Source organism: Tenebrio molitor, chromosome 1, assembly GCF_963966145.1.
Source record: "Tenebrio molitor chromosome 1, icTenMoli1.1, whole genome shotgun sequence".
Lineage (NCBI taxonomy): Eukaryota > Metazoa > Arthropoda > Insecta > Coleoptera > Tenebrionidae > Tenebrio > Tenebrio molitor.
The window spans coordinates 47,044,756-47,070,825 of NC_091046.1; the positions used below are offsets into that span (position 1 = coordinate 47,044,756).

The window sequence follows — 26,070 nt, forward strand, 5'->3', positions numbered from 1 at the left end:
TTGAGTTGCATTTTTACCTGGTCAGACTCATCATTTTACATGAATAACCCTGTATTGTGTTTTTTAAATATGTATCACCTTAAAGTAGGCGTTGAAAAGTAGAATTTTCTGAACGCACCACGGATTACAGCTATTTAAAGCTAACCTCACTTTTTGCGTTGTTTCGTTGTTTGCGTTTTTACTTTGCAGAAGAGAAGTGGTGCGTTCACAATCGACACTTCAACGCCTACTTTGAGGTGAAATTAAAAAAAACACCCGATATAAATGGCCGTACTGCGTCGACAACCATTTTGAAATCTAATGTACGGTCGGTGGACAAATAAAACTGGGACACTTAAAATTTAATCTATGTAAATCAGACCATTGAATTGTCAATATATTTGTCAGTGTCTATATAATATGTCATACCAAAGTTAACCTATTTGTGATAAAGCTGCAATTAAACGATGCAAATTTGTAAATTTTGACTTCTATGATTGTCATTTTTGTCCCAGTTTTATTTGTCCATCCACTGTACCTTAAATGAACTTTAATATTTGCTTTATTAGGTCCTTCTAGTTGCAGTAATCCCTAAAATCGTTTTATAATTTCCAAGTTCAATCATAAAACGTCCATGAATAACATTTCACGCTTCTAGTTTTAACATTTGTAAAATTTTCAACAGTTAAACGACTTTAAGTACTTATTTTTTTATCAATGACCTTTCTAGTTTCATGTCACCATACTTATCCATGTATTTATGCAAGAAATAAAACTGTTTTTAGCAACGAACAAATACTTTACTCAGTACCTCACTATTACTGTAAATAATGATAAACACGACCATCGCTGCCACACTCGTCGACCCTACCAAACCATTTTTCTCATGGTATGACTACATATTATTTTGCGTGATGCTCGTTTTTAGCTCCATCATCGGGATTTATTTCGGTTGTTTCGGAAGCAAACAACGAACCGCCAACGAATATTTGTTGGGTGGAAACAGCATGAAACCTTTACCTGTTGCTATTTCGCTAACCGCCAGGTAACACATGTGTGTCAACACCAAAATCCACCAACCCAAATAATTTTAGCCACATTTCGGGGATCAGTCTTTTGGGGCTTCCTGCAGACGCGTACCGCTACGGAGGCAGCTTCTTACTGGGAGGCATCTGCATGTTGTTCGTAACAGTCGCAACAATTTTTATTTATCTCCCAGTTTTCTTCGATGTGCGAGCGACCAGCATGTACGAATATTTGGAAAGACGATTTGATCACAAAACACGATTGTTAGCTTCCTTCCTCTACGTTGTATCCTCTCTTCTCTTCAATCCTGTGATTGTTTACGTCGCAGCTTTAGCTTTCTCGACAGGTAGACAATGTCGTTTTAAAATAAAATTTTGAAAGTTTCCGTTTCGCAGCCACCGGTCTCAAAGTGCATTTGGTGGTTCCCGTTGTCTGTTGCATTTGCGTGTTTTACACCAGTATCGGTGGCGTCAAAACCGTGATATGGACTGATGCTTTTCAATTTATTTTTACCGTTGGGGCTCTGATGTTTGTTTTCGTGTTGGGGGTCAGATCGTCTGGAGGATTTTCGGAAGTTTGGACAAAAGCTCTCTATGGCGAGAGATTGAACCTTTTCGAGTAAACTAGTCTTAACTCCTTTAAAATCACAATTCAACTGTGTCATTGAAGCTTTAGTCTCGATCTCACCAAACGTGATGGTTTTTGGGTTGTGGTAGTTGGATTAACTGTTCATTGGATGGGCACAATTAGTATCCATCAAACTTGCATTCAGAAACTTCGCTCGGTTCCAACATACGCCGAGTCCAAACTGTGAGTATTTTGTGACTAAATGAAAAATTGTTATGGCAGACAGATCTCTTATATGGTATGGAATTGGTATGGTGGCGGTTAAAGCCGTTTGCGTTTTAATCGGGTTTGTGATGTATGCCAAATATGCAAGTTGTGACCCTCTCACAACCAAAAAAGTCACAAAAAATGACCAGTTGGTGCCGTATTTTGTGATGGACGTTGCTAAAGATGTCCCAGGATTATCAGGAATTTTTATTGCTGGAATCGTGAGTGCTGGTTTAAGGTTGTTTCCTCGTTTCATCAAAATACATTTCTTTTAAATACATTTTATTGCAGTACTTTATCGGCAAATCTAAACTGCTTGGCCGGCACCATATACGAAGATTTTTTATCAAAATTATTACCCAAAACTATCACCGAAAAAACTAAATGCACCGTCTTAAAACTCATCGTTATAACAACAGGGATTTTGTGTCTTGCCATGAATTTTATCGTCGACCATTTGGGAGGCGTCATCCCTCTAAACATGGCCATCGTGGCGATAAGCAATGGCCCTCTTCTAGGAGTTTTTACTGCGGGACTGTTATTTCCGCGAGTCAGAGCCAAAGCAAGTTTCTTTCTCAAGCAATACCCGAAACTTATTTTCCTTCTTCCAGGGAGCTTTCTACGGAGCCGTCACTGGTTTGATTTGTATTTCCAGTATTGTAATTCCCGCCAAATACTATCAGTCTCGAGGTCTGATAAAAGACATTACCAAACCACTTTCCACCGAGAGTTGCGAATTTTTCAACGAAAGTGCGGTTCCATCCGATGTTTCCTCACAATTAGAAACATTTGAGCCGCATTCTATTTTCAAAATATCGCATTTTTGCTACACCTTAGTGGGAGCGGTGGCAACTATGGTTGTGAGCCTCGTCATTAGTTATCTGACAAACGACAAAGATGATCTTCCGATAGATGAGTCCCTGATAAGTCCCATTAGTCGTTCTCTGTTGACAAAGAAAGTCAGAATAGTTGGCACAACCCGATACAGAAGTGTTGACGTTCCTTTAGACAGTTAAAAATTTCCAATAGTTAACAATCTTGGAGATATTAAGTGTGTTGAAATAACAAAATTTGTAAATTTCAGGATGTTTTAATGCTATTCTATTGATATCTTTCTATACAACGAGTTTTGTCAAAATGACAGGTATAAAGAGAGGTTAGGTTTATCAATCAAAACATATTAACTAAAGCATTTTTTAACGGTTTGTAATGTTTCGACTAGGTTTGGTTGGATAAACCCGAGGTATCATTTCACTTTCTTTTGAATTTTTGAATATTGACAATAGGCAATGATGTCAGAAATGATATTTGACACTTGTCAGCCGGTTGAAGTAAGGTTCCCGATGGTAAATAAGGTGACGACAACGGTTGCGACGAATATTTACATCTCACTTAATTTGGAGTATAATGTTAAGTTAAGCTGTTTGACACGTAAAATTTCAAGCGACAAAAATCCCTAAAAATAGTGTACTTCTATCTTTGTCACGCTCACGGCATTTATCGATAATGTCCTCTCTTTTAATTTGGAGTCTCAAAAATGAGCTATGAGTTGTGGTTATACTCTGTCCAATCATAGATTGCTTGACATAAATGTTACTAAAAATATGTAGATGCGGCGCGAAATTTAAAAAAATTGAAAGAGCAGGTTTACACGTGATGTTATTATTATTCTGCAGGTTTGCACTTAAGAAAGACGAAAGAAAAGTTCAGTATAGTAAGAGTAATATACCGAGTGACTCTTTTGAAATCTTTAGTTGGCAACATCGTTGGCATGACACACGCAATTTTCAAAATTGAAACAAACGTCAAAAAATCTATTTTTTTTTTCAACGCCAATGTACTTCGTGACTTAACCTAACTTAAATAGAAATGATTGACAAATGATGCACGACAAGATTTGCACTACCAACTGCATCAGTGTTGCCAATTCATTGTTTTGCTTCAATCATTTATAGTCACTCGGTATTAGGTTTTATTAATACAGGGTATTTCATGAGTGATAATGTGCCCGACGGAATTAAAAATGCAACCCACAATACATTTTCGAATTTCCGAAAACAAGAGATTATTACTTAACACTTAAAGGGTTCATAAGGCTAGATTCTTGAGGCACGCACGCACTCACTTCACAAATTCAAAAAAATCGACAAAAAATCGCAACGGAACAGGTCAAAACAGCAACACGATCAAAACTAATAACTTTTAAAACCAGAGAAACCCAAAACAAAGCTCTAAAGATGAAAAATCGCAAATCTAAATGCTTGACACTTGACAGCACTGACAATTTCAAATTTGAAATGTCAAATTTATTTTTCGCGTGGGTTTCATAACAACCAATGAGAATCAGTGACGCGAATGTTTCAAGATATTACCAACATAATCTATGGTACTTTGTTAATGCCGGGTGAGTTTAAATGAATGTGACTTTTTTTCATGGGTTGGTAATATTGTTGGCTTTTTAATGTGATAGTTGACATAAACATAGGCGTCCTCGCTTATTTGACACAATTTATTAATACATAAAATGTCAAAATGACGTACTGTCGCGAGCAATAAATTTTGGTCGTCAATGTCATTTCAAAATTTGGTTAGATTGTCACTAATTGAAAAAAAATCCCTGCCTGATTATGCCCACGTCAACAAAATGTCAAAAAATTGGGAAAAAAATGACAATTAATGTCATACAACATGATGATAGGTTATGATATTTGCGACTGTTTTACAATGGAGCATTTTCGATTGCGTTAAAGAATGACCTTGACGACCAAAATTTATTGCTCGCGTACGCCAATGTGTTGATTAAGGTATCAAGTTTGCCAAAATAATGTATGAAAAATGTTCCCAACTTAAGCAAAAAAAGTCACAATCATTTAAAATCACCCGGTATTTTAATGTTACGGTTTGGGATTTTTTTTATCTAAGGATATTTAAAAAACTGCATTCTATCAGTGGGCGTAGTCTACCTTATTTATGATCGAGAATCTTAGGTTGGAGGTCATGTTTGGGGTAGCCTAGTGCCGAACCTTATCATCGAAAGGTGGCAAACAATTTTGTCCGATCCAAGCACCCCACGATACTACAATCATTTTTGGACACTTAATAATTAACTAATAAACAAATAACCACTTAATTCTCTCTTTTTTAAATGTGACTCTGATTTATGAAAAAAGTTTCATTGCTCCAAAATGCAAGATTTCCTCGGCAAAATCTTATTCCGACCTAACGTTCCAGATTTAAGTAAAGGATGGTTCCGCTTGATGTACGTCGCGTTTGACTTGGCAGTACCTGCCATTATAACAGGATCTCATAATTTTATAATTACACCTTGTCCGAACTGGAAACAACAATATTGAAGCGACGACATGTGCCATGAGCGGTTATGCATAGTCGTCAACAGTTTATCAAACTAAAAAAATTATATTGTTATTGTCTAAACTCCGAAGCGTTAAGGACACATTGACACGAAACCTGTAATTTTTCTGTCTTTGTCTCGACACCGAACGGCTCCATCGCGGCTCGTCCACTTCTAACAGATAGAAATCCATTTCTGAAAATTTAATTAATTGTTTGGCGCGATCGGATCTGCAGACGTGTCGATACCCAATAATTATTTTTTTTTAAATGCATTTTAATATTCTTCACTTGCTGGAACAGTACTGTACAGTTGAAGAGGATCCCGCCGACCAGCAAAAGAAGACAATTAAACGTAGGCAGGTATGAATTATTTTTTGTCCTGGTTAAAACAAGTAGGTGTAATTCGAGAGAAGAAATAATGTGAAATTTCTATTTTTCTCTGTAAAGTGTGTTTTTGAAGTCCAGCTTTCTACGGTCAGTTTGGCAAACTGCGGGTGGTCCTGTCGACCGTCGGATGTTTTTTCGCAGGATCCTTTCTCTTATCACACCATATGCACTCCAGTTAGTCGACATATCGCTCAGATCGAATCTTAAAAAAACTGTTTTCAAAATCGCGCCATCACCGTTAGGGCAGCACCATAAGGTGTGCGGAAAATCGGTGTCGCTGTGCGCGGAAAACAGAAATCGGACGTGTCGTTCACACCAATGGTCAATGTTCGCCACTTAATTAAGATCAGAAATATTGAAATGAAGCTGTCCAATGAATATTATTAGTTAGTGGGAACGTAAAAGATCGAATAAGAATAAATTACATCTCAGAAACGTCTTTTTTCCCCCGGTTCAGGTGAGCTATGACGCCTGACGCAATGTCCAACCATCCAAAAAAAAATTATATTGACACTTAAAAATTCTGTAACATTAAACCACGTTATTTATGATATTGACATTTCTAGCAATAAAATTTCGCGACGATGGACTGGTTTAAATTATAAAGAAACCATCTCGTTTCTCTGAATTAAGTGTTGATTTTTCCAAGTAGCCATAAAGTCGAAAATAAAAATTAACATTTCTGAAATATGCATCTTAATATTTGACGTAATTTATTTGTTTCAACAACGATCAATATACGAGTGACGTCTTCATTTGCGGCAATAAAAACGCAAGAAAATGCTGTAAATTTTTGATCGCGCACTTAACTTCGCCCCTTAACGGTAACGAGAGACGATTTCCATTCCAGATTTCGACAAGACATCGTTAAATAAATCTGCAATTTACCACGACCAGTGGTAACGTCTTAATCGAGCTAAGTGGGAAATATCGCACCGAATTTGGGCTCTCATTAAGGATAAGTGAAAAAAATTCGAGAGCAGCATTTCGGTGAAAAAAAAACATTGTTTCATTAGTTCGCAGTGCTCTAATCTGTTCGCGCTTTATTATCTCGTCAAAAAAAATCAGGCCCGACGTAATTTACGTCTAAATTAAAAAGTGTGCATTTGTGTTGATTTTCCCACGGTTAGAAAAACAACTGAACTAGTGAAATTGGTCTGAAGTGGCAAATGGTTGTCATCGCCACCCTTAAAAACTACCCATCTGGTACGTGAAATGCGAGAAAATCCGTTACTTACTCAGTTTTCAACCAGATCAATTAATTAAGTAATTAAATTAAATGGTAGGTACTTAGACAAATTAATAAAATTAATTAAGTCTAATGAATTCGTTTAGATAATAGGAAAGTAAAAAATTAATTAATTTTAAACGATTAATTTTAATCATTCCAAACAACTCTTTTATTGGCGATTAATTAAATAGAAATCTATTGAGAGTTAATTGCTTTCGTGGAATTAAGAGAATTTAATTTGAAATTCAAATTGTTCAAATTAGACACATTTTGGTGAAATATGACATTTTTAATAAAGCCCATCAGGCTTAATTAATTTAAATTTATGTTAATTTGGAACAACATGTCAAACAACAAATAAAATAAGTATACTTGAGCAACTGGTTTGACTGTTTTCCTTAATTTCGGAAGGTGGCGTTCGCTCGTAACACACTGAAGAAGAAATTACATTAGCTTATAATTGATCCAGTTTCGTAATATCACTTCTAAATCTCAGATTTTTATTCGTGTCCTGATCTAGCGTTGAAGTCTCTGGGACTCATTTTTATCAAGCTCCTGTGCTGCTCCAGCGTTGAAGTCTCCGCGCTCACCGTTTCGCGCCTACTGCTCCTGGCTCATATCTACCTAATTCAGTCTTCCTGAAAATGTCCAGCTCGTTTCAGCGCACGAGTCGTACCGCTTGACTGCTCAAGTGCGTTAGACTCGTGTCGTCGGATCCCACCAGATGACAGCAACAACCTGTCACGGTCTGCCGACTCCTTAATACCCCCTATCGATGGGGTGCTCACTTGCCAGGATGAAACAATAAACAAGCACCGGTGACAGATGGCTTCCGTGTCACAAACATCCGAATTCCGATCAACAACTGGTACGTGCCCGAGCTTACGTGTGATTTGCGACGGGTAAATAGTTACACAAGTCGGTGTGTTGTTTTTTTTTGGGTAAACTGATACTTAACGGTCGCTATGATATGTGCAAATACTGTGTGGTACTCGTGCTTATGAATATGCAAACCGGTAGCGCAGCACCTCGGTCGGCACAGTTTCGCGGTGCATCTATCAATTATCGTCTTATTGTTGCGTGAGGAGGGACACGTGGTGTGGTCGGATGACGACACGCGGTCTGACAGTTGCGGGTTGTGGTCATTTTTTTTGGCATTGCTGGTCAGTACCGACGGGTACTTTACCGAACTTGTTAATGCAAACAGAGAATGCACTTTTACTTGATCAAGTGCTCGTTGACGCGGTGAAAGCACTAATCAACAATGACATCGAAACATAATTTTCATCGAACCAGTTGTGTCTCTCCTTCTGGGTACAAAAACAAAACAAAACATTTTTGATTTACAGGGTGTTTCTGAAATAGGTGCATTAATTTTAACTGGTAATAGAACTAATCAAAAGGAACAACTTTTCTCTCTGCCATTTTGGCGAAAAACGTTGCGTAATGGCTTAAAAAACTAGGAAAGATTTTCCTAAAACCGTTCATATCTCCAAAACTAAGCTACCTAAAAACCTAAAAAAAAAGTGGATTTTTTGCTATACGGGTAGATTTATTTGAATTTCGATTTCGGCGTTAAAACACGTTTTTTGGATGAAAATGGATGTTTTTTCATATTAGCGCTGATCTCAATTAGCCATTGCAGTATTTAGTGACGTAGGGCTATTTTAGTGAAAAATCTCTCCAATTTTTTTTTGGAATTAAACATCGTTTTTCGGCAAAATGGTAGATAGAAAAGTTGTTCCTTTTGACGAGTTCTATTACCAGTTAAAATTAATGCACCTATTTCAGAAACACCCTGTATAATAAGAGGAGGTAAAATTGAAGTAAACATCTTTTGGTGTGGGTGGTTTTTTAACATTTTATAATAATAGGACTTCCCCAAGGTAATAACAACGAAAAATAATAAAACTGAAATTTTGGAACCTCTTAGGCAGTGGTTCCCAAACTTTTTAAGACACAACCCACCCTCTGGCCCCCCATTACCGAATTCAACATCGTTCTGCAAAAAAGAACAATTTGGGGTACGTTCCATCAATGCAAATCCAAAATAATATTAGCACCATCTGTTAATCGGCGGCAATATCACAATTGACGTTTGTTGACGGTCCAGTGGAGCGGAAATAGCGAAGCGTGGTGAACTGACGAGTCATACCTAATTGTCAAAGTGTGCGCTGTGCTGTTTAGTAACAAGTGAAATATCGAAAATTCAACAATAAGTAGTGACAGCTGTACTGATTTATCTTGTTAGATACGCATATATTTTTAACAAGAACATTGGAACCCTCAACGTCTGGCAGCGACAAAAATAAAAAGAAAAACAGAAACTAAAGGAGCAATCCATTTTTACTTCGACGCAGTTGGTTATGAAACCCATGAGCATGCACACCGGCCTTGAGATTTAGTTACAAAATGGTAACTGAATATCACTTTTGACAGTTTGAGGTTATGATCTAAAAGAAATGACAAGCAAAGTATAAAAGTGAATAACATTTCGTCTAGTTGACGGAAAACTATAAATTTATTCATAGAGAACAACCTGACCATGTGACATGGGGAAAAATAATAATTGTTTATAATAATCACCAAATTCTCTGATGTTGGCAAATGTTTCTTGGTTAGAAGTGTTATTTATTAAGTTAACGAATGTCTAAAAAGATGAGATCATAAGGTGTTCATTAAAATGTTCATGACCTTGACGTTTTTTTTGGCAGATAACATGAAAACCAAAGAACCCAAAAATTACTATAAATGGCCGCACGGCCAAATTTAATTTGAGTTTTCAAGATCAACTGGGTCGACAACCATTTTGAAATCTAATATACAAGGTGATTCACGAATAGTGTATGATGTAGCGCCTTTATTCCTGCAAAACAAATTACTCTCTCATAGAATACTTCGCTGTTTTTCAATTTAAATAAAATTCTGTGATCATAGTATGTAATCCGATTTGAGAAAAATGAAACAGTAGTGTCAATCAAATGTGTCAAAATAATTATATTTTACTGAATGAATCACTATTCGTAAATCACCCTGTAGGTATAATTTGTTTCAAAATCAAAAATCCACCAACACTGCATTCTACCTCGAAAATACAAACGACAACGTCGCCAACTTTTGTTTTTAGTGTGTTTGAAAGTGTCAGAAAAACGTGGGGTTATGAAATAAAACTGTTGACAGTCGTTTTGGTCGTAGTTCATTGTGTTTTTTAAATTCTTCGAAGCACTTAATGAACGCTCGCTTTAATTTAGCGGTTAAAAGATCCCTTGTTTTCGAAGCATTTTTATAATTTGATATTTGTGACACAGTGAAGGTCAAATTTTGACGGAAGGTTGGGCCAACCCAGAAAAATGAAATTTATTCTAGGAATTTATTTTTTTCTGCCAACATAATTCAAGTTGGTGGATTTTTGATTTTAAAACAGATTATATTTTAGTGAAATTTTTAACTGTCCAAAGGAATATCAACACTTCTGTACTGGGTTGTGCCAATTATTCTGACTTCCTTTTTCAACAGAGAACGACTAACGGGACTTATCAGGGACTCATCTATCGGAAGATCATCTTTGTCGTTTGTCAGATAACTAATGACGATGCTCACAACCATAGTTGCCACCGCTCCCACTAAGGTGTAGCAAAAATGAGATATTTTGAAAATGGAATGCGGCTCAAATGTTTCTAATCGTGAGGAAACATTGGATGGAACCGCACTTTCGTTGAAAAATTGGCAACTCTCGGTGGAAAGTGGTTTGGTAATGTCTTTTATCAGTCCCCGAGACTGATAGTATTTGGCGGGAATTACAATACTGGAAATACAAATCAAACCAGTGACGGCTCCGTAGAAAGCTCCCTGGAAGAAGAAAAATAACTTTCGGATATTTCTTGAGAAAGGAACTTGCTTTAGCTCTGACTCGCGGAAATAACAGGCCCACCGTAAAAACTCCAAGTAGAGGGCCATTGCTTATCGCCACGATAGCCATGTTTAGAGGGATGATGGCTCCCAAATGGTCGACGATAAAATTCATGGCAAGACACACAATTCCTGTTGTTATAACGATGAGTTTTAAGACGGTGCATTTCGTTTTTTCGGTGATATTTTTGGGTAAGAATTTTGATAAAAAATCTTCATATATGGTGCCGGCCAAGCAGTTTAGACTTGCCGATAAAGTACTGCAATAAAATGTATTAAAAAGAAATGTATTTTGATGAAACGAGGAAACAACCTTAAACCAGCACTCACGATTCCAGCAATAAAAATTCCTGATAATCCTGGAACGTCTTTAGCAACGTCCATCACAAAATACGGCACCAACTGGTCATTTTTGGTGACTTTCTTGGTTGTGAGAGGGTCACAACTTGCATATTTGGCATACATCACAAACCCGATTAAAACGCAAACGGCTTTAACCACCACCAAACCAATTCCATACCATATAAGAGATCTGCCTGCCATAACAATTTATCATTTAGTCACAAAATACTCACAGTTTGGACTCGGCGTATGTTGGAACCGAGCGAAGTTTCTGAATGCAAGTTTGATGGATACTAACTGTGCCCATCCAATGAAACGTTAATCCAACTATCACAACCCAAAAACCATCACGTTTGGTGAGATCGGGACTAAAGCTTAAATGAAACAGTTGGATTGTAAATTTAAAGGAGTTGAGACTAGTTTACTCGAAAAGGTTCAATCTCTCGCCATTGAGAGCTTTTGTCCAAACTTCCGAAAATCCTCCAGATGATCTGACCCCCAACACGAAAACAAACATCAGAGCCCCAACGGTAAAAATAAATTGAAAAGCATCAGTCCATATCACGGTTTTGACGCCACCGATACTGGTGTAAAACACGCAAATACAACAGACAACGGGAACTACCAAATGCATTTTTAGACCGGTGGCTGCGAAAAGAATACTTTCAAAATTTTATTTTAAAACGACATTATTTACCTGTCGAGAAAGCTAAAGCTGCGACGTAAACAATCACAGGATTGGCAAGAAGAGTGGCTAAAACGTAGAGGAAGGAAGCTAACAATCTTGTTTTGTGATCAAATCGTCTTTCCAAATATTCGTACATGCTGGTCGCTCGCGCATCGAAGAAAACTGGAATATAAATGAAAATTGTTGCAACTGTTACGAACAGCATGGAGATGCCTCCCAGTAAGAAGCTGCCTCCGTAGCGGTACGCGTCTGCAGGAAGCCCCAAAAGACTGATCCCCGAGATGTGGCTAAAATGACTTGGTTTGGTGGATTTTGGTGTTGACACATTATGTTACCTGGCGGTTAGCGAAATAGCAACAGGTAAAGGTTTCATGCTGTTTCCACCCAACAAATATTCGTTGGCGGTTCGTTGTTTGCTCCCGAAACAACCAAAATAAATCCCGATGACGGAGCTAAAGACAAGCATCACGCAAAATAATATGTAGTCATACCATGAGAAAAGTGGTTTGGTAGGGTCGACGAGTGTCGCAGAGACGGTCGTGTTTATCATTCTTTACGGTAGTAGTGAGTAAAATTGTTGCGATAGTATTCGTTCGTTACTAAAAAAAAATATTTTCTGCATAAATACATGTACAATCGCGGCCATCCAAAAGTGAACGTTTTTTTTATTGGTTTGATTTTTACTTTAAATCATAGGCGTCCTAAAATGTCACAGTTTTACATTAGCGTTAAAAAAATGATTGAAAGTATTTTTTTTAAATGCCACGACATCTCACTCCGATTCAGACAGCTCCCTAGCTAGAAGAAAATTGATCATGTCTTATTATTTATTGGAACTTTTTATTATTACAATATTAACTCCTGATGCACGAACGCCAATGAATACAGCCTAATTTAATCTAACGAAAGATAAGGAAATTTTCGCAAGCTGTCATTCACTAGTGAATGGGCGCCATTATACCTATCTATTGTATACGGAGATAAGTATGGTGATTTGCTGTTGTATAGCTCATTTTTACATTTTAAAGAAAATATCGAATTTAAAATGACAAGAAAGGACATTGACAAAAAGTCAGTAAAAACATTCGAAACACTTTTGAAAATTTAGCAAACACCATTCACGTTGTTTTGGGATAAAAGTTATAATTCTAGGGAGTAATTTATTTTTGACACGAGAGTAACTTAATAAAGTCGTCACGTCATTGGCCCCAAGCCACCTCCACTTCAAAATTTTAAGTACCATGCCTTCAAATAAATTCGGAATTAGAGTAGGCTGTGATTTATATAATTTCTCTATCAACGGTTGGTAATAGACGTTTAAACACGTGCTGTCCAAGGTCACTACTGTGACTTTAAAAATTACATGTTACCAACTTTATAATAAAATCACAGCCTACTCTATTTCCGAATTTATTTGAAGGCACGGTAATATCTAACTATCTGACGGATTACAAAGTAAAGTTTTTGGGATATGATCAACAAAAATGGCAGTTTAGGTCAACCCGTCACTTGACACATACGCTATGGGCACACCCAGAATCGGAAAATTTTACCACAAGACCATTTATAAACGCAATGAACAACTGTCAGTTCTGTGAAAAATGCACCTTTCCATAGTGACTAAAGACAAGGGGCCGTATCACGACACCGTTATTAAAGTTGCCGTCAACTAAAGTTGTGATTAAAGTAAACATAAAACGATATAGATTTATGCAATTATATCCTGCCAGAAAGAGATGAATTCGTCATCATGGTAATTTAAGTCATGATTAAATTTAATAAGGGTGTCGTGTGATCAAGAAGGATTGTGTGAGTTGGCAATACAATTAAGAACATTTTTTATTCGCCTATTTGCAACACTGCAATCGGATATGTTTTGTTGGTTGATTTGACAGATATCTGACGTAACATTAACAGCGACAAAATGGTAAGGTTATGAAAATAAAATTAAAGGTAAAGAGAAATCAAACTTGAAATACAGAATAATTATCTAAAATCTAAGGGAAAGGACTAGGATATGGATCTGGTATCATATGGGATACTGTTGAAGATAATGAGAAAAAATATTTGTTTCGTTTTCTATGGTTATATTTTTTGTTTGAAAGTGTAGATTATCGATTTATGAAACGTCCTAACAGTAAGTTAAGTCAATTTTTTAAAGAATATTTATTGATCTAACCATCTGGAGGTGGAAACGTTAGTGTCCGACCACCAAAGCTTTTCAATCAATTTATAACTAAATTATGAAAATCCTCCACCAGGTGGTATAAAGAACTTTTTTTTGAAGAAACTCCAACGGTAGGTGTTAGATCACCTCGTTGCAAAAATGTAGATTTATTCCGACTGCTATCGTAGGAACCGACATAAATTTGTAATCCTGTTGAAACCACCTTACTAATTAAATACCTACCTACTAATCCTAATTAGAATATTAGTAAGGTTAATTTTGATCCGTTTATTTTGACAAGTTTACATCGCTATTAATTAATTAATTAACGCAGAAATCTTTTGAAAGAGAACACAATCACGAGAAGAATAATTAAACAATTCCAAACGAAATTTCGGCAGTTGGTGAGGTGAAACGAGATTCGTACGAGAATTCGATCAATTAATCCAGAATTTATCTACTGAATAATAAGTTGATAAGAAAAAAAAAATAAATGAGGTCCGGTGACAAATTAGTGACGACGTTGTAAAAATTTGTGGTGGCTCTCCATTAAGCAAATAAAAATTTACATATTCTCGTGTACGTCAGCAGCATCTAATTAGTCCTGCACTCCGGCAAATCAGCGGTTGTTAAACTGTGACATGTGGCATGATGTCGTTACCGCAGCAAACCAAAATTTTGGAAACCGCTCTCGTCCATTAATTCCGCTGTTGTAATTGTTGATAACACCCAATTTGTCGCCGCTTGTCTAAACGTCGTTTAGATTTATTTCGCTTTGTCCAAACGAGGCCCACCAAAATTTCGTTAATTGGCCAATTAATTTCTCGGAATTTCTTCACTCTCGTGAGACTGTTTCGTCGATTATTTTTGCATTGTAACTGGAAATAATTTATTCGGTGAAGCCGGCGTCAACAACTGTGACCCTTCATAAAAATTTCAACAAGGCTAGAAAAGCCAAATTGGATCATTCGACGTCTGACACGAGATCAAATCGATCGGAAATCATTCAAATCCACGCGATCATCTCCAATTTTACACCTGTCGCCCGTCACAACAACAAACAGTAGTGCAAGATGAGATAATACGATAATAATTATGACGAGCGAGGCGCTGATCGAACGATTATCCCCAGGAGTAGGTCATTAATTCCACAATTTACAGACGGAATTATTTCCACGATCGAAACGCGAATCTATCATTAAAATCTTCAGCACGAACCTATCGATTGTGTTTGACGAGGCCGAGCCAAGTCATCGACAATTCATTTCTTGCTGGGTAAATAAAATGCAAAAATGCGATGCGAAAAAGCTGCATACATTAACAGACGCCTAACAGTAGCTTTAACGGCTCCCAAAGTACCATCAGAAGAGACGTAATTATTGCATTAATCGTTATCATTGTCATTTAATACCAACCTTACAAAGCAATTTGCCCTAGTTTCTGTTGTAAAGTAAAAAACATGGGGGTGCGAAATGAAAATAATCAATTGTCAAAGTGTTGTCAGGTTGGTATGAGCCACTGGTTATTTGATAGTAATTAGGTTGGCAACGTAAAATGTCAACTGTATGTCAGTCATTGATGTGAATTGTGAAGGCGCTTGCGCTAGTGAAGCCGCAATTACATTTAAATAAAAATAAAAAGTTAAATGAGTTTCCGAAAGCAAGGATCTAACACAACAAAATTGGCTATGATTAGATTACGTGAAGAAATGCAGAGAGAAAAAACGACCATGCTAAATTGCAGTAAAGATGCACACATATTCGAGGTATTTTCTTTTATAATTTTAATATATGGGCCAATGGTGTTCGTCACTGCGAGAAACTGATTAGAGAGGACTGGAAATAATTGATGGGAAATCTACCAATTGAGGACATTCTTTCAATAATAATTCAACTTTCCGCAGAATCATATTCGGAAGACGATTGGAGGTTAGATTCTAAAGATGAATAGGTAAACTGCTTATATTACCCATTAAATAAATTCCCATTTTCCTGTATATGTGCAGTTGCACTTTTCAGTGTCGTTATGGTCTTTATTTCTTGTCTTTTGGTATAAAATTTGGTTACACCTGAAACTGACATTAGTGACATAACCTCAAACCTGATCTAGGGAGATTTTACGATAGAGGTGTTCCGAAATGAAAGGTTTTAGGGTGATACAGCCTGTTCTTTGAGGGAATTTTGACACTGACAATTTAAAAAAAAAGGACTTTAAATAAGGTAGCGACAACTCAAAAGTGAGGACATTATCGACAAATGCCGTGAGTGTGACAAAGACAGAAGTATACACAATTTTAAGGGATGTTTGTATTATAATCGAGAACCTTAGATTGACATTATCTATGGATTGACATTTGGGCAAGCGCCATCTATTCACTAAATTGGGACTATTGGCTAATAATTTAAAAATGCTAATGTTCGTTATCATTGTTGGCGAGATGGGGCTTCCGATTCGGGGGCCAGAAACAACTGTCCAACACTGCCGTTTTATTAGGTATCTTTATTTATGATTATCCAACGAATTCACCTTAATTGCTCGACGGATGTGACCTAATCGTGTCCAGATTGGTATCAGTGACAATTTCACCGAAGCTGTCAACAATAACAGGTGTCTTTTGTCCTTCATTTCTTCGAACGCAACGTTTTACATAATTTTTAACAGTCCCATTTCCAATTCCTGCGTCGCAGTTTTTTATGACTATCGCGTTTTGTAAAATCCGTTTTTATGCCTCGTTCCAATTAGCAAAGATTCCGCCATCATTTCGTATTGAAAGACATTGTTCGCACGTCCGTCCAGAGTGATAAGTTATTTCATTTGTCCGTACACATTAAATGCTGGGTATAATGGCGTGCTCCCGTGGAAGTCGTGAGACTTTAGTCACAAAAGTGCTTCCATTCGAGAACTTGTAATTAAGATATCAAAAAGATGCATTCATTGAGGAGAACACTCCCTTCGGCCGAGTCAAGGTCACCGTTTCTCACTCGACCAAAAATGGTCCCAGAAGAGAGATGCGTCGTAGATGACGTTCCAACTTCTTTACATATTAACAGTTGTAATAATTGGCTTTTCTTGGTGGCAATACTGGTTTCGTAAGTGCAAACTGGTAGTGGATTTTCTTGTATCTCAGCTTTACATGTCTTGGCATTTCTGGGAGTTTAGATCAACGAGGATTACATTGTCCATCAACATGTTTGGAAGCGTCGATGATTATGGTAATCAAACACCACCGACACCTCTAATACCCCCCAAAAATTTTTTACGAACCAGTTAATAATTGCTTTCGGGCTTGTTTTGTTAAAGCCACGAAGAAGATTGATTGTTTATGAAGATGCGAGCTAATTATAATGCGTTGTTAAATAATAATTGGTATAACTACACAGACAACAGTTATTCGTAAATTAGATTATGAGGAGTACTGCGATATTGTTCGTCGCCGGCAAATATCTTTTTAATTGCTGTTTGCACGACTTCCACATCAAAAGGAACACCGCGAGAACGGGAGGCGCCAGGAAGTTCTTTGGGATTTTTCGAAAAAAAAAAAAATAGGACAGAGAAAGATTTTTGACCGAAATAATTTCGTTTCTTCGACACGTTTTCCTAATTGGTTTTTTTTGTGGAATAATTACCCGTTAAATTGGTGACCTCTGTGCCTGACCCGTCCCCCGGAGCGGTCCGGCTCGACCGGATCAGCAATTTGAAATTTATCAAAACTTTCTCGGTCGCGAGTTTGCAAGAATCCGAATAATAAAACAACCACGTGCTAAAGCGGCATCAGTCGGCACATAATTAAAAACTTGTTTAGGAAAGAAACGACTAGTGCTCAATGCATAATTAACTCCTTTTTAATAGTGCGCTCGTTTCCTGCGCGAAATCGTGCCATAACACCTAACTCGCCGTTTGATTTGCATTATTGCTTTCCAAATAAATGCCTGTCAAAATATCGATAATCGTGCTGAAACCCGGATCATCTTCCGGGGTGAGTCAGGAAAGGTGGCCGGCTCAAGATCAATCACCTCGGAAGATCATGCGAGTGAACGATTTATTTATTGCCGATGTTTTCAATGAATTACCCTTATCTCCACTTCTTTATTATATCGACGAGTAATAAACGGTAATAATAATAGAAACTTATAAGGAGACGGGCAATAAAATCAATAAGTTAAATAAAACAACAAATGCACTAACATTTTTATTAGGCGACGCTTGTTTTTATGTGGCCTTTTAGTACGGGAAAGAAAGCTATTAAAATCAATAGGAATTAACCGACAATATACGGGATATCTTGGCGATCCAGCGCGGTAACCTGTTCAAAATTTACTTTGAATAATTAAAGATAATTGACAACGCAAAAAATTTCAACAATTAACAATTGTTAAGAATGGTTATGTTGTCCGGCTGGTATTTTGTAACGAATAACTCAAAAATATTAAAAAATGACATTAAAAAAGTAAGTAATTTAACATTTAGTAACTTTTTTACTATTGAGTTGGTAGCACTTTCCGCGCCGATTACTAGATTATCAAAATTGACAGCATCGGTGGTGTCGATAGGTTCATTTTTTGTCAAAATAAAATATGCAATAAAATTGAACAATCCAAGAAAAATCAGTCAGTTCAGTCTTTGCGCTTTGATAACAGACGGACCATCATCATCTACAGCCTTCGATATTCAAGTTTCGAAACAAGCGTCTTTCTACAATCACATAACCAACATATTGAACAAGTTCCAGGAGTAGAAATTAAGGAATGCAGGAACTGTACTGTAAATGTGCAAATTTTTAATAATTGCACTTTCTCTTCCTCTTCACCTGAAAAACAACAATAACTATTATTTTTGGAGCCTTATTACTCTTACCTTTTTGAATTGTATTCTCATTTCTTTAATAATGAAATTACTAATTTATTGTTTTGATGAGAATTAATGCTACAATTACAAATGCGATGAAACGCCCATTTTGTTTAAAGTGAGTTGACAATGCGTTGCCAACTTTTAGTTTTGCACTTTCCCTAAAGTATTGAGAAAATTTCCCTAAATTGACCAATTTTTCCCTAAATGTCAACAAATCCTATTCATTTCCAACAAACAAATCATTTTTTTTTAGTGTTTATTTAGACAAAAGGAAAGAAAAATTACAAACAAAAAATCAGTATACACCGTTCACATTGGATTGTGCATTGCTAAATTCGCATTATGTTGGTTTCCTGCATGTCACTATTTACAAGACATGATCAAAGATCAAATAGCCATAAAGTAAAATTATTTGACCTTGAACTACCCAATCCATCCTGAATTTACTTTATACAATAGAAATTTAGCTAGATGGGGACGCACAAAATTAATTGGTGGAGTACCGAATTTAACTGGAAATCACTCATGTCTATGGTGCTGGAAATGAAATTTTTAGTTTTGATAAATGTGTAAAATTCCCCAGAATGTAGAAAAATTTCCTATGTCCCCATACGAGTCTAAAATTCACTAAAATAGGGAAATTTCCCTAAAGTTGGCAGCGCTATTGACGTTTCCGTCTGTCTTACGTCATTTAATACCAACCTTACAAAGCAATTTGCCCTAGTTTCTGTTGCAAAGTGAAAATCATCAGGTTGCGAAAAAATATTTTTTTGCGACACTGTCAGAATTTGAGAATTTTCTCCTATGTGAACGAATTTTGATAAATGTCACAACTTGTCAAAACAAAACGTCAAGCTAATTTTAAAGGTTTTAAGCGATTTGGAGACTTTAAAACGCTCGTTTCACTCGCGTTTTAAAATGGCCCACGCGTGCCAAAAAAGGCCCAATTTACACACAAACTCGTCAAATAAACTACTATTCTTGGATTTCGAAAATAAAAATAATAAATTTTAGGCCATGAATACAAAATAGTTATAACGTCTTATTCAACTCGTTCGTGTGTAAATTGGGCTCTTTATGGTACTCGTGGGCCTTTAAAATGCTCGTTTCACTCGCATTTTAAACTGACATGAGTGGGCCAGTTTAAAACGCGTCTTAAAGACCCACGAGTGTCATAAAGAGCCCGATTTACACACGAACTCGTTAAATAATATACCGGGTGATCAAGAAGGACTGTTTAAGTTGGCAGTACAATTAAGAAAATTTTTTAATTCGGTTATTTATAACACTGCAACCGGATATGTTTTGTTGGTTTATTTGACAAATATCTGATGTAGGTATAGCATTAACAACGACAAGCCATCAACAACCGAAAGTTACTCCTGTTATACGATTTAAAATACAATTCAGTGTTACCAACTTAAACAGTCCTATTTGATCACCCCGTACTATTACCATGGTGCTAATATTTTGAAAAAAACTATAATTAAATAGTTATTTCCCAACGTATGTGGGAAATTTCTTGCCGAAAAAGTTGGTACAATATTTTTTCTAACGAATAACACAAGAATATTTAAAAATGAAATAAAAAAAGTAAATAATTTAACATTGGTAACTTTTTTACCGTTGGGTTGGTAGCACTTTCCGCACCAATTACGTTAGTTACTCCATTTGTAATGTAAAACGTTGCAAAGAAAGAAAAAAATAAAGGTTTTTTGTTTATGAATTTTAGGGTAGTTGTCAAGCTGTAAATATGCTCTAATTACAACTGTCAATTTACACTTTAAAAAAGCAAAACAATTGACGCTTTTCAACGCCTTCCCAGCCCAGAATTTCATTTGAACGCCCGATACAAATGTGACGAAACGCTCATTTTGTTTAAAGCGAATTGACATTGACGTTTCTGTCTGTCTTACGTCATTTAATACCAACCTTACAAAGCAATCTGCCCTAGTTTCTGTTGCAAAGTGCGGGATAACCGGGCGATACTTATTTTGAGGTTATGAATTAGTACAAAAATAATCTTTGTCCATTTATAGCAGCGATATTTTCTAGCATACTGACTGTACAGAAGCAGAAGCCTTAAGCCAATATGTTTTTTTTTCATTTTATAACAGACTATCAGAACGATCACAAATTAACATCTGTTAACATTTTCTTTCGCGTCTACTTCTTTTCCTTAAACACACTTGTTTGATTTGCAAGTGAGCCATTAGGTACACCTGTATTTAGACAAGCCAGTCAATATTGTCTTAATTAACAACATCGAACGGCCTCCCGAATATCTCACAAATCTAGTAGGTATACTTCAACAAATTGTCCATTTTCTTTCGGCCAATTTCAATCGAGTAATTAGTAAATACTTAACGAAACATGATGCGATTTTAAGACAACAATAAGACGATAACGCCGATGTACTGTTAGGTAATGATGAATTGTCGTAGCACATTATTATACCTGTGCTCACTTTATTTTGATTAAATTACGTTGCACTTTACAGTTAGCGGTAATTCATTTCCACGGGGTGCAAATTGCCAGGCTGTGTGCACGTGTCACTGATACATCATCAATGACAAAGCAGCTGTTGGCCATTTTTTGCCATTTTGCCATCTTGTTTTTGCAACATTACCGCTAGACGGACGCATCGCAGATTTTCAGAAAGGAGAAGGTTCCTTCTTTAGCGTGCCCCGTATTGGTAAACGAAGCACGTCTGCGAAATTAGAAAGAGAATATTAATGTCGGTTTCTTATACTGTCGCTTATTTTGTACTTTGTACATATTTGTACAAGTAATGTTGAATTAAGTAGTGCGTTTAATTAAACACGACCGAACTTGAAACTCGAGCCTAATTTAAATGCGGATGTGTACTTAATCAGTACCGCCTGGTCCTAAGAATAAGATTTCTCCAGATAATCTTGGCCCGCGTCGCTTCTCCAAAGACTGCAATGAATTATTGTAAATTACGTATGCGACTAATTGTGAAGAAATTTCAATTATCTCGACAATTATTGCGTTCCGTGAGGTCGTTCAGACACATGTTATGCGAATGCGAAACGTTAATGCATCGCAACAATAAAACCCATTGTCTAAATGGTGTCGTAAAAAATATTTTTCGATAGTGCCGAAACAATTTAAAAAGCTCTCCGATAAAACGGAACGGTAAAAGTTGAGTGCAATTACACGAAATCCGTTAATAATTTATAGTAAGTACTCGTGTAAAACACGATTCCGTCGTCATATTGTGTACACGTTGTCTCTTCTCGACTAATTCTAATTAACAAGAGCATATGGTGCGGGAAATTTGCCACTAAATCAATTTAAAGTAATCCATTCAGAGTCGAGTCCTTCCGCTAAGAAATAATTAACTGCATTAGCAAGCCATTCACGTATAGTCCTCGCGTAAGTCTGATTTAATGTTAATGTTAAGTTTGCGTATACAAGAGAAAAACAACTGATGAATGGCGAATGGCACAAACATGTCGAGTAAATATCTCCATTTCATGTGAGAATCTTTCATAGTGCACAGGGAGTTTTGATTAATCGTTGCGCGATTAATTTAGTTGCAAATCAAGTTCCGAGAAATTGTTATTAATTATGTTTGGTTGTGTTACCATTCAAAGGGCAAAAACGGCACTGATGTGGCGATATTTCACGGACGAACATAAAAATGGAGATTAGGAAAATTACAATTCAGTAGTATTTTTAGAATTTTTTTTAAAACTGTTTCTACCGACCGTTAGGCGTTTTACGGCAATTGTCATAACTTTTCAATTAATGGTTGTTGAATGTATAATTCGGTTGAAAACCATTACCTAACATTTAATTGCTTTGAGAGATACGCGTAAACCAACTTGCCTTATACAAATATTAATGGTTTACAAGAGAATCAAAGGAATCAGTTTGTTTGGGAACCGCTGAAAATGTTCAAATTTGGCGGGCAGTTTTGACAGGCAACCAATTTTCTGTCATTCGTAAAGAGATAATAAAATAGTGCCTGCAACTTATTCAGAAAACAACAAAGGCTTAAATAACAAAGTAAAAAGACTGTAATTATGAGTAAAAGCATAAAATGAAAGATCAAAGAGTAACTACTCAAAATGCCGTTTCCAATGAAAGTTTCAGCACGACGTGCCCAAGAAATCCAAGTGATTTAATTTTGCATTAAATTACAACAAAAAAGTCTTGACTCATTTTTTCATAAAATTCAGTGGCTCTCGATCTTTTTTTGAAAAACTTTTAGCCCGTTTTTGTCGAAAAATATCAACATTTGTATAAGGCATTATTGGCTCAATCGTTACCTATTGTGGAGTTCTACCACTGGTTAAAATATCTGGACAACTTTCAAAGTCACCCTGTATGTACGAGTATATTATAGAACAAAACCTACAAAAGTATCTTCATTCGCCAAAACTAGAAAAAAAGTTATTAAATTCAAGAACTGAAGGTAAACAAAAAAAAAGTAAACTTTTCAACGAAGAAAATTACATACCTAACTGATTTCACGAAAACCGCAAAACTCAACTTTCAAAAATTATTCCTCAACAGCCAAACAAATCAATTTAATTAGAATTTAACAAATTCGTTTTTTTTTTTTTTTTGTTATGAGTGATTTGTCTGTTTTTGTCTTTTCTCTATACAATTAAACATTAAATATCTCTAAAAACAATCTTTGGCTAAACTTCGTCACTTCACCCTGCGTTTTTTTTTTAATAAAGACGTTTTATTATTATTAATGTTACACCGTGGTACTGTAACGCTTAAAAACGACATTGTTCTTATTCTAAAACTTGAAAAATTTGAGAAAAGACTGAATAGTAAACGATAACGATGCCACTTGACGACCTTGATCATTTTTTGACAATCGAAATGTAAACCAAAGAACTCTAAAATTACCATAAATGGCCGTACTACCAACTTAAATTTAAATTTTCAGGGCCAAGTGGGTCGACGGCCATTTTGAAATCATGATTGTTTTAATCACAAACACGCAACAAACCACGATATTTTTTTGTTAGATTGATGTCAGGTTTGCCGTGTGACGTTTTGTTTTTAAATATTCGTCTTGTTGTCAATTTCGTCATTAATTTGTAGTAAAAATAATGTAAGAACTCCCATGTCAAATTTGACAGTGGCGCTAATATTTCTGTAAGTACACTCAAAACAAAAATTTCAATTTTGTAGTAAATTGGTATAGGTTTTCCTCTATAAACGGAATGTCTATGTTAAACATATAAATTTTTAAAGTTTCTTACCTTTTCGACATCCTGCAAAAATAAAAATTTAGAGTTTGAATTGTTCAAATCAATGCCAACATCTTAAACGTAGATTTATTGTTTTGAATGTACTTTCAAAATTTTTGCTTATTACCATAGAAACGTTCATTAGTTCGCGTTCTGCCGCGAAACTTCTAATATAGATTTATTATGACAAATCACAATACTGCCGGTTGAAATGTCAGATTTTCATAGATATTCCGAATGTGAAACAATCATGAATGCTCATTTGTAATTTTGACATTTGACAGGTCAAACTTGTCATTTGGAAATTTCATTATTTGGCATTTTTCAAAATGTAAATTACCGTCTTCTGAATTAGGTAAGACAGCTGCTTCGTTAGGAATGAACGTGTAAACGAATGTAAACGATTAAACAAAATCTATTTATTTATACATTATATTAAATACATAAAGAAAGTGTTAAAAAAACCCATTCGTATAGGTAGGTATGATGCACTGATTTCTATGGTACACCATAGAAATCAGAGGTATGATGATGAAAAACGTTTTGTCTCATTTGTAAATTTTGAACGACTAGATCACTTTTTAACGTCTTCTGTAGATTCACATATTTGGTATTCCAGACTCTCATTTTTCAAGATTTACAATTACATTTTTACTTTCCCGATAAACTACAAACTTGGGGATTCTTCTCCGAAGCTTTTGGCTGCTGTCGCTAGGTGAACTAAAATATGCACAAAATCCATATGTCAGTGACTTTACTAAAAACCTGTCCCACTTTTTCCATTTTAAAAGCCACATTTTTCTCCAAATAAATCAAGGATTCTATATAAAAATCCACCGACATCTTCGGCGAGATTTATTGTTTGTCGACATTCTACCTTCTCTTTTTGCACGCAATAATAAGTGTCAGAAGTTAGTGTCCGAACGAAAACTTATTGCACAAACTCTTAACCTTTTCAAAATCCTCCGAACCGTTGATTAATCTATCGGGATGACCCAAAACCCACAACTAGATTCGAATGATTTATGCCAAATCGGAAAAATGTCTCTCCATTATCGCCACTCTTCCTCGTAACGGTTGATGCGCGAGGAAGAACACTTATGAAGCGATTAAAAGAATCTCGGCTCCATCTCGACCGGAAGATAAATAAATCCATCAGAGACGTGACGCAGACCCCAACGTTCTAATTACGTATGCGACAATGCTAATCCAATCATAATGATTCTCCACGCAATTATAATATTTACATTATCTGGCACTCTCTGCGGACCTTTTCTATGGAATGGTAGTTTGACAGCATAACCTAATCTACTATTATTTAAACAAAACATAATTTTATTACGGACCAGAAAAAACACGAAAGCTGTATCTACCTAAACCGGCGTCAAAATTTATCGCCGACACTTTTTTATTGGCACATAACTCTGCTAAATACTATTTTACACCGAATGAATTATTTATTAGTGTAGAACGAGGCCAGTTTTTGCAAAAAATGCCACCGCACGAACAAAACCATAGAAATTCGATTTTGTCTTCCTGGCTACTTCATTTTCCTATTTGGTGATGCCCGAAGAAAAAAATTCTTAATTTGTGAAATTTATGGTCGATATTAGCGAAATCTTTAAATTTATACCCACTAATATCATCCTCAATTTATGATATGTGTAGGTGTTGCCAAGTTTACAGTTAGGACACTATGAATTAGTGTTTTTCATATTTTAATTGGCCGGTTGGTACACATTTCCACTATAATAGTTGCTCACCTAGTAAAAACTCAACGTAGACATTCACTTTAGTCATCAGTTACAACTTAAGAAAAAAGAATTGTTGTATTTCTTAATTTAGGATAAATTGTTTTTAACTAGTTTATTGGAAAATACATAACAAATGTTTTTTAAGGCACAGGTACTGCAGAAGTCACTTTGAAAATGTATTAAACTCTGCAAACCAATTATCACTTAGCTCTGAAGACTGCGGCTGCAGCTTGCTTTAATTAAGACGAAATCGTTAAAACTGCATCTTACAATAATTAGTAAACCGCATTGAGCGATAACGAACGGCAAGT

General features: G+C 36.0%; 2 protein-coding genes across 2 annotated transcripts; one reads left to right on the forward strand and one right to left on the reverse strand.

The window, feature by feature from the left end:
- The first annotated feature begins 804 nt into the window (after positions 1–804).
- LOC138141250 (sodium-coupled monocarboxylate transporter 2-like) lies at positions 805–2,970 on the forward strand. Its single transcript, XM_069061954.1, has 7 exons — positions 805–1,024; positions 1,074–1,351; positions 1,401–1,623; positions 1,675–1,815; positions 1,859–2,077; positions 2,131–2,405; positions 2,455–2,970. Exons 1-7 carry the CDS (start codon positions 810–812, stop codon positions 2,853–2,855), a joined length of 1,752 nt encoding a protein of 583 aa, XP_068918055.1. The 5' UTR covers positions 805–809; the 3' UTR covers positions 2,856–2,970.
- A 7,285-nt stretch (positions 2,971–10,255) lies between these two features.
- Positions 10,256–12,312, reverse strand: LOC138134370 (sodium-coupled monocarboxylate transporter 2-like). Its single transcript, XM_069052629.1, has 7 exons — positions 12,086–12,312; positions 11,760–12,037; positions 11,488–11,710; positions 11,296–11,436; positions 11,034–11,252; positions 10,710–10,980; positions 10,256–10,660 (listed from the first exon to the last, which is right to left on the reverse strand). The coding sequence occupies exons 1-7, from the start codon at positions 12,298–12,300 to the stop codon at positions 10,256–10,258; spliced, it is 1,752 nt and encodes a 583-aa protein (XP_068908730.1). The 5' UTR covers positions 12,301–12,312.
- Between the last annotated feature and the right edge of the window lie 13,758 nt (positions 12,313–26,070).

Coding starts and splice junctions, on each gene's coding strand:
- LOC138141250 (XM_069061954.1), top strand. CDS start 810: ATGATAAACACGACCATCGCTGCCACACTCGTCGACCCTACCAAACCA. Junction 1,025..1,073: donor GCTATTTCGCTAACCGCCAG/GTAACACATGTG, acceptor AAATAATTTTAG/CCACATTTCGGGGATCAGTC. Junction 1,816..1,858: donor ACATACGCCGAGTCCAAACT/GTGAGTATTTTG, acceptor TATGGCAGACAG/ATCTCTTATATGGTATGGAA.
- LOC138134370 (XM_069052629.1), bottom strand. CDS start 12,300: ATGATAAACACGACCGTCTCTGCGACACTCGTCGACCCTACCAAACCA. Junction 11,711..11,759: donor AGCTTTAGCTTTCTCGACAG/GTAAATAATGTC, acceptor TTCTTTTCGCAG/CCACCGGTCTAAAAATGCAT. Junction 10,981..11,033: donor ATCGTGAGTGCTGGTTTAAG/GTTGTTTCCTCG, acceptor ATTTTATTGCAG/TACTTTATCGGCAAGTCTAA.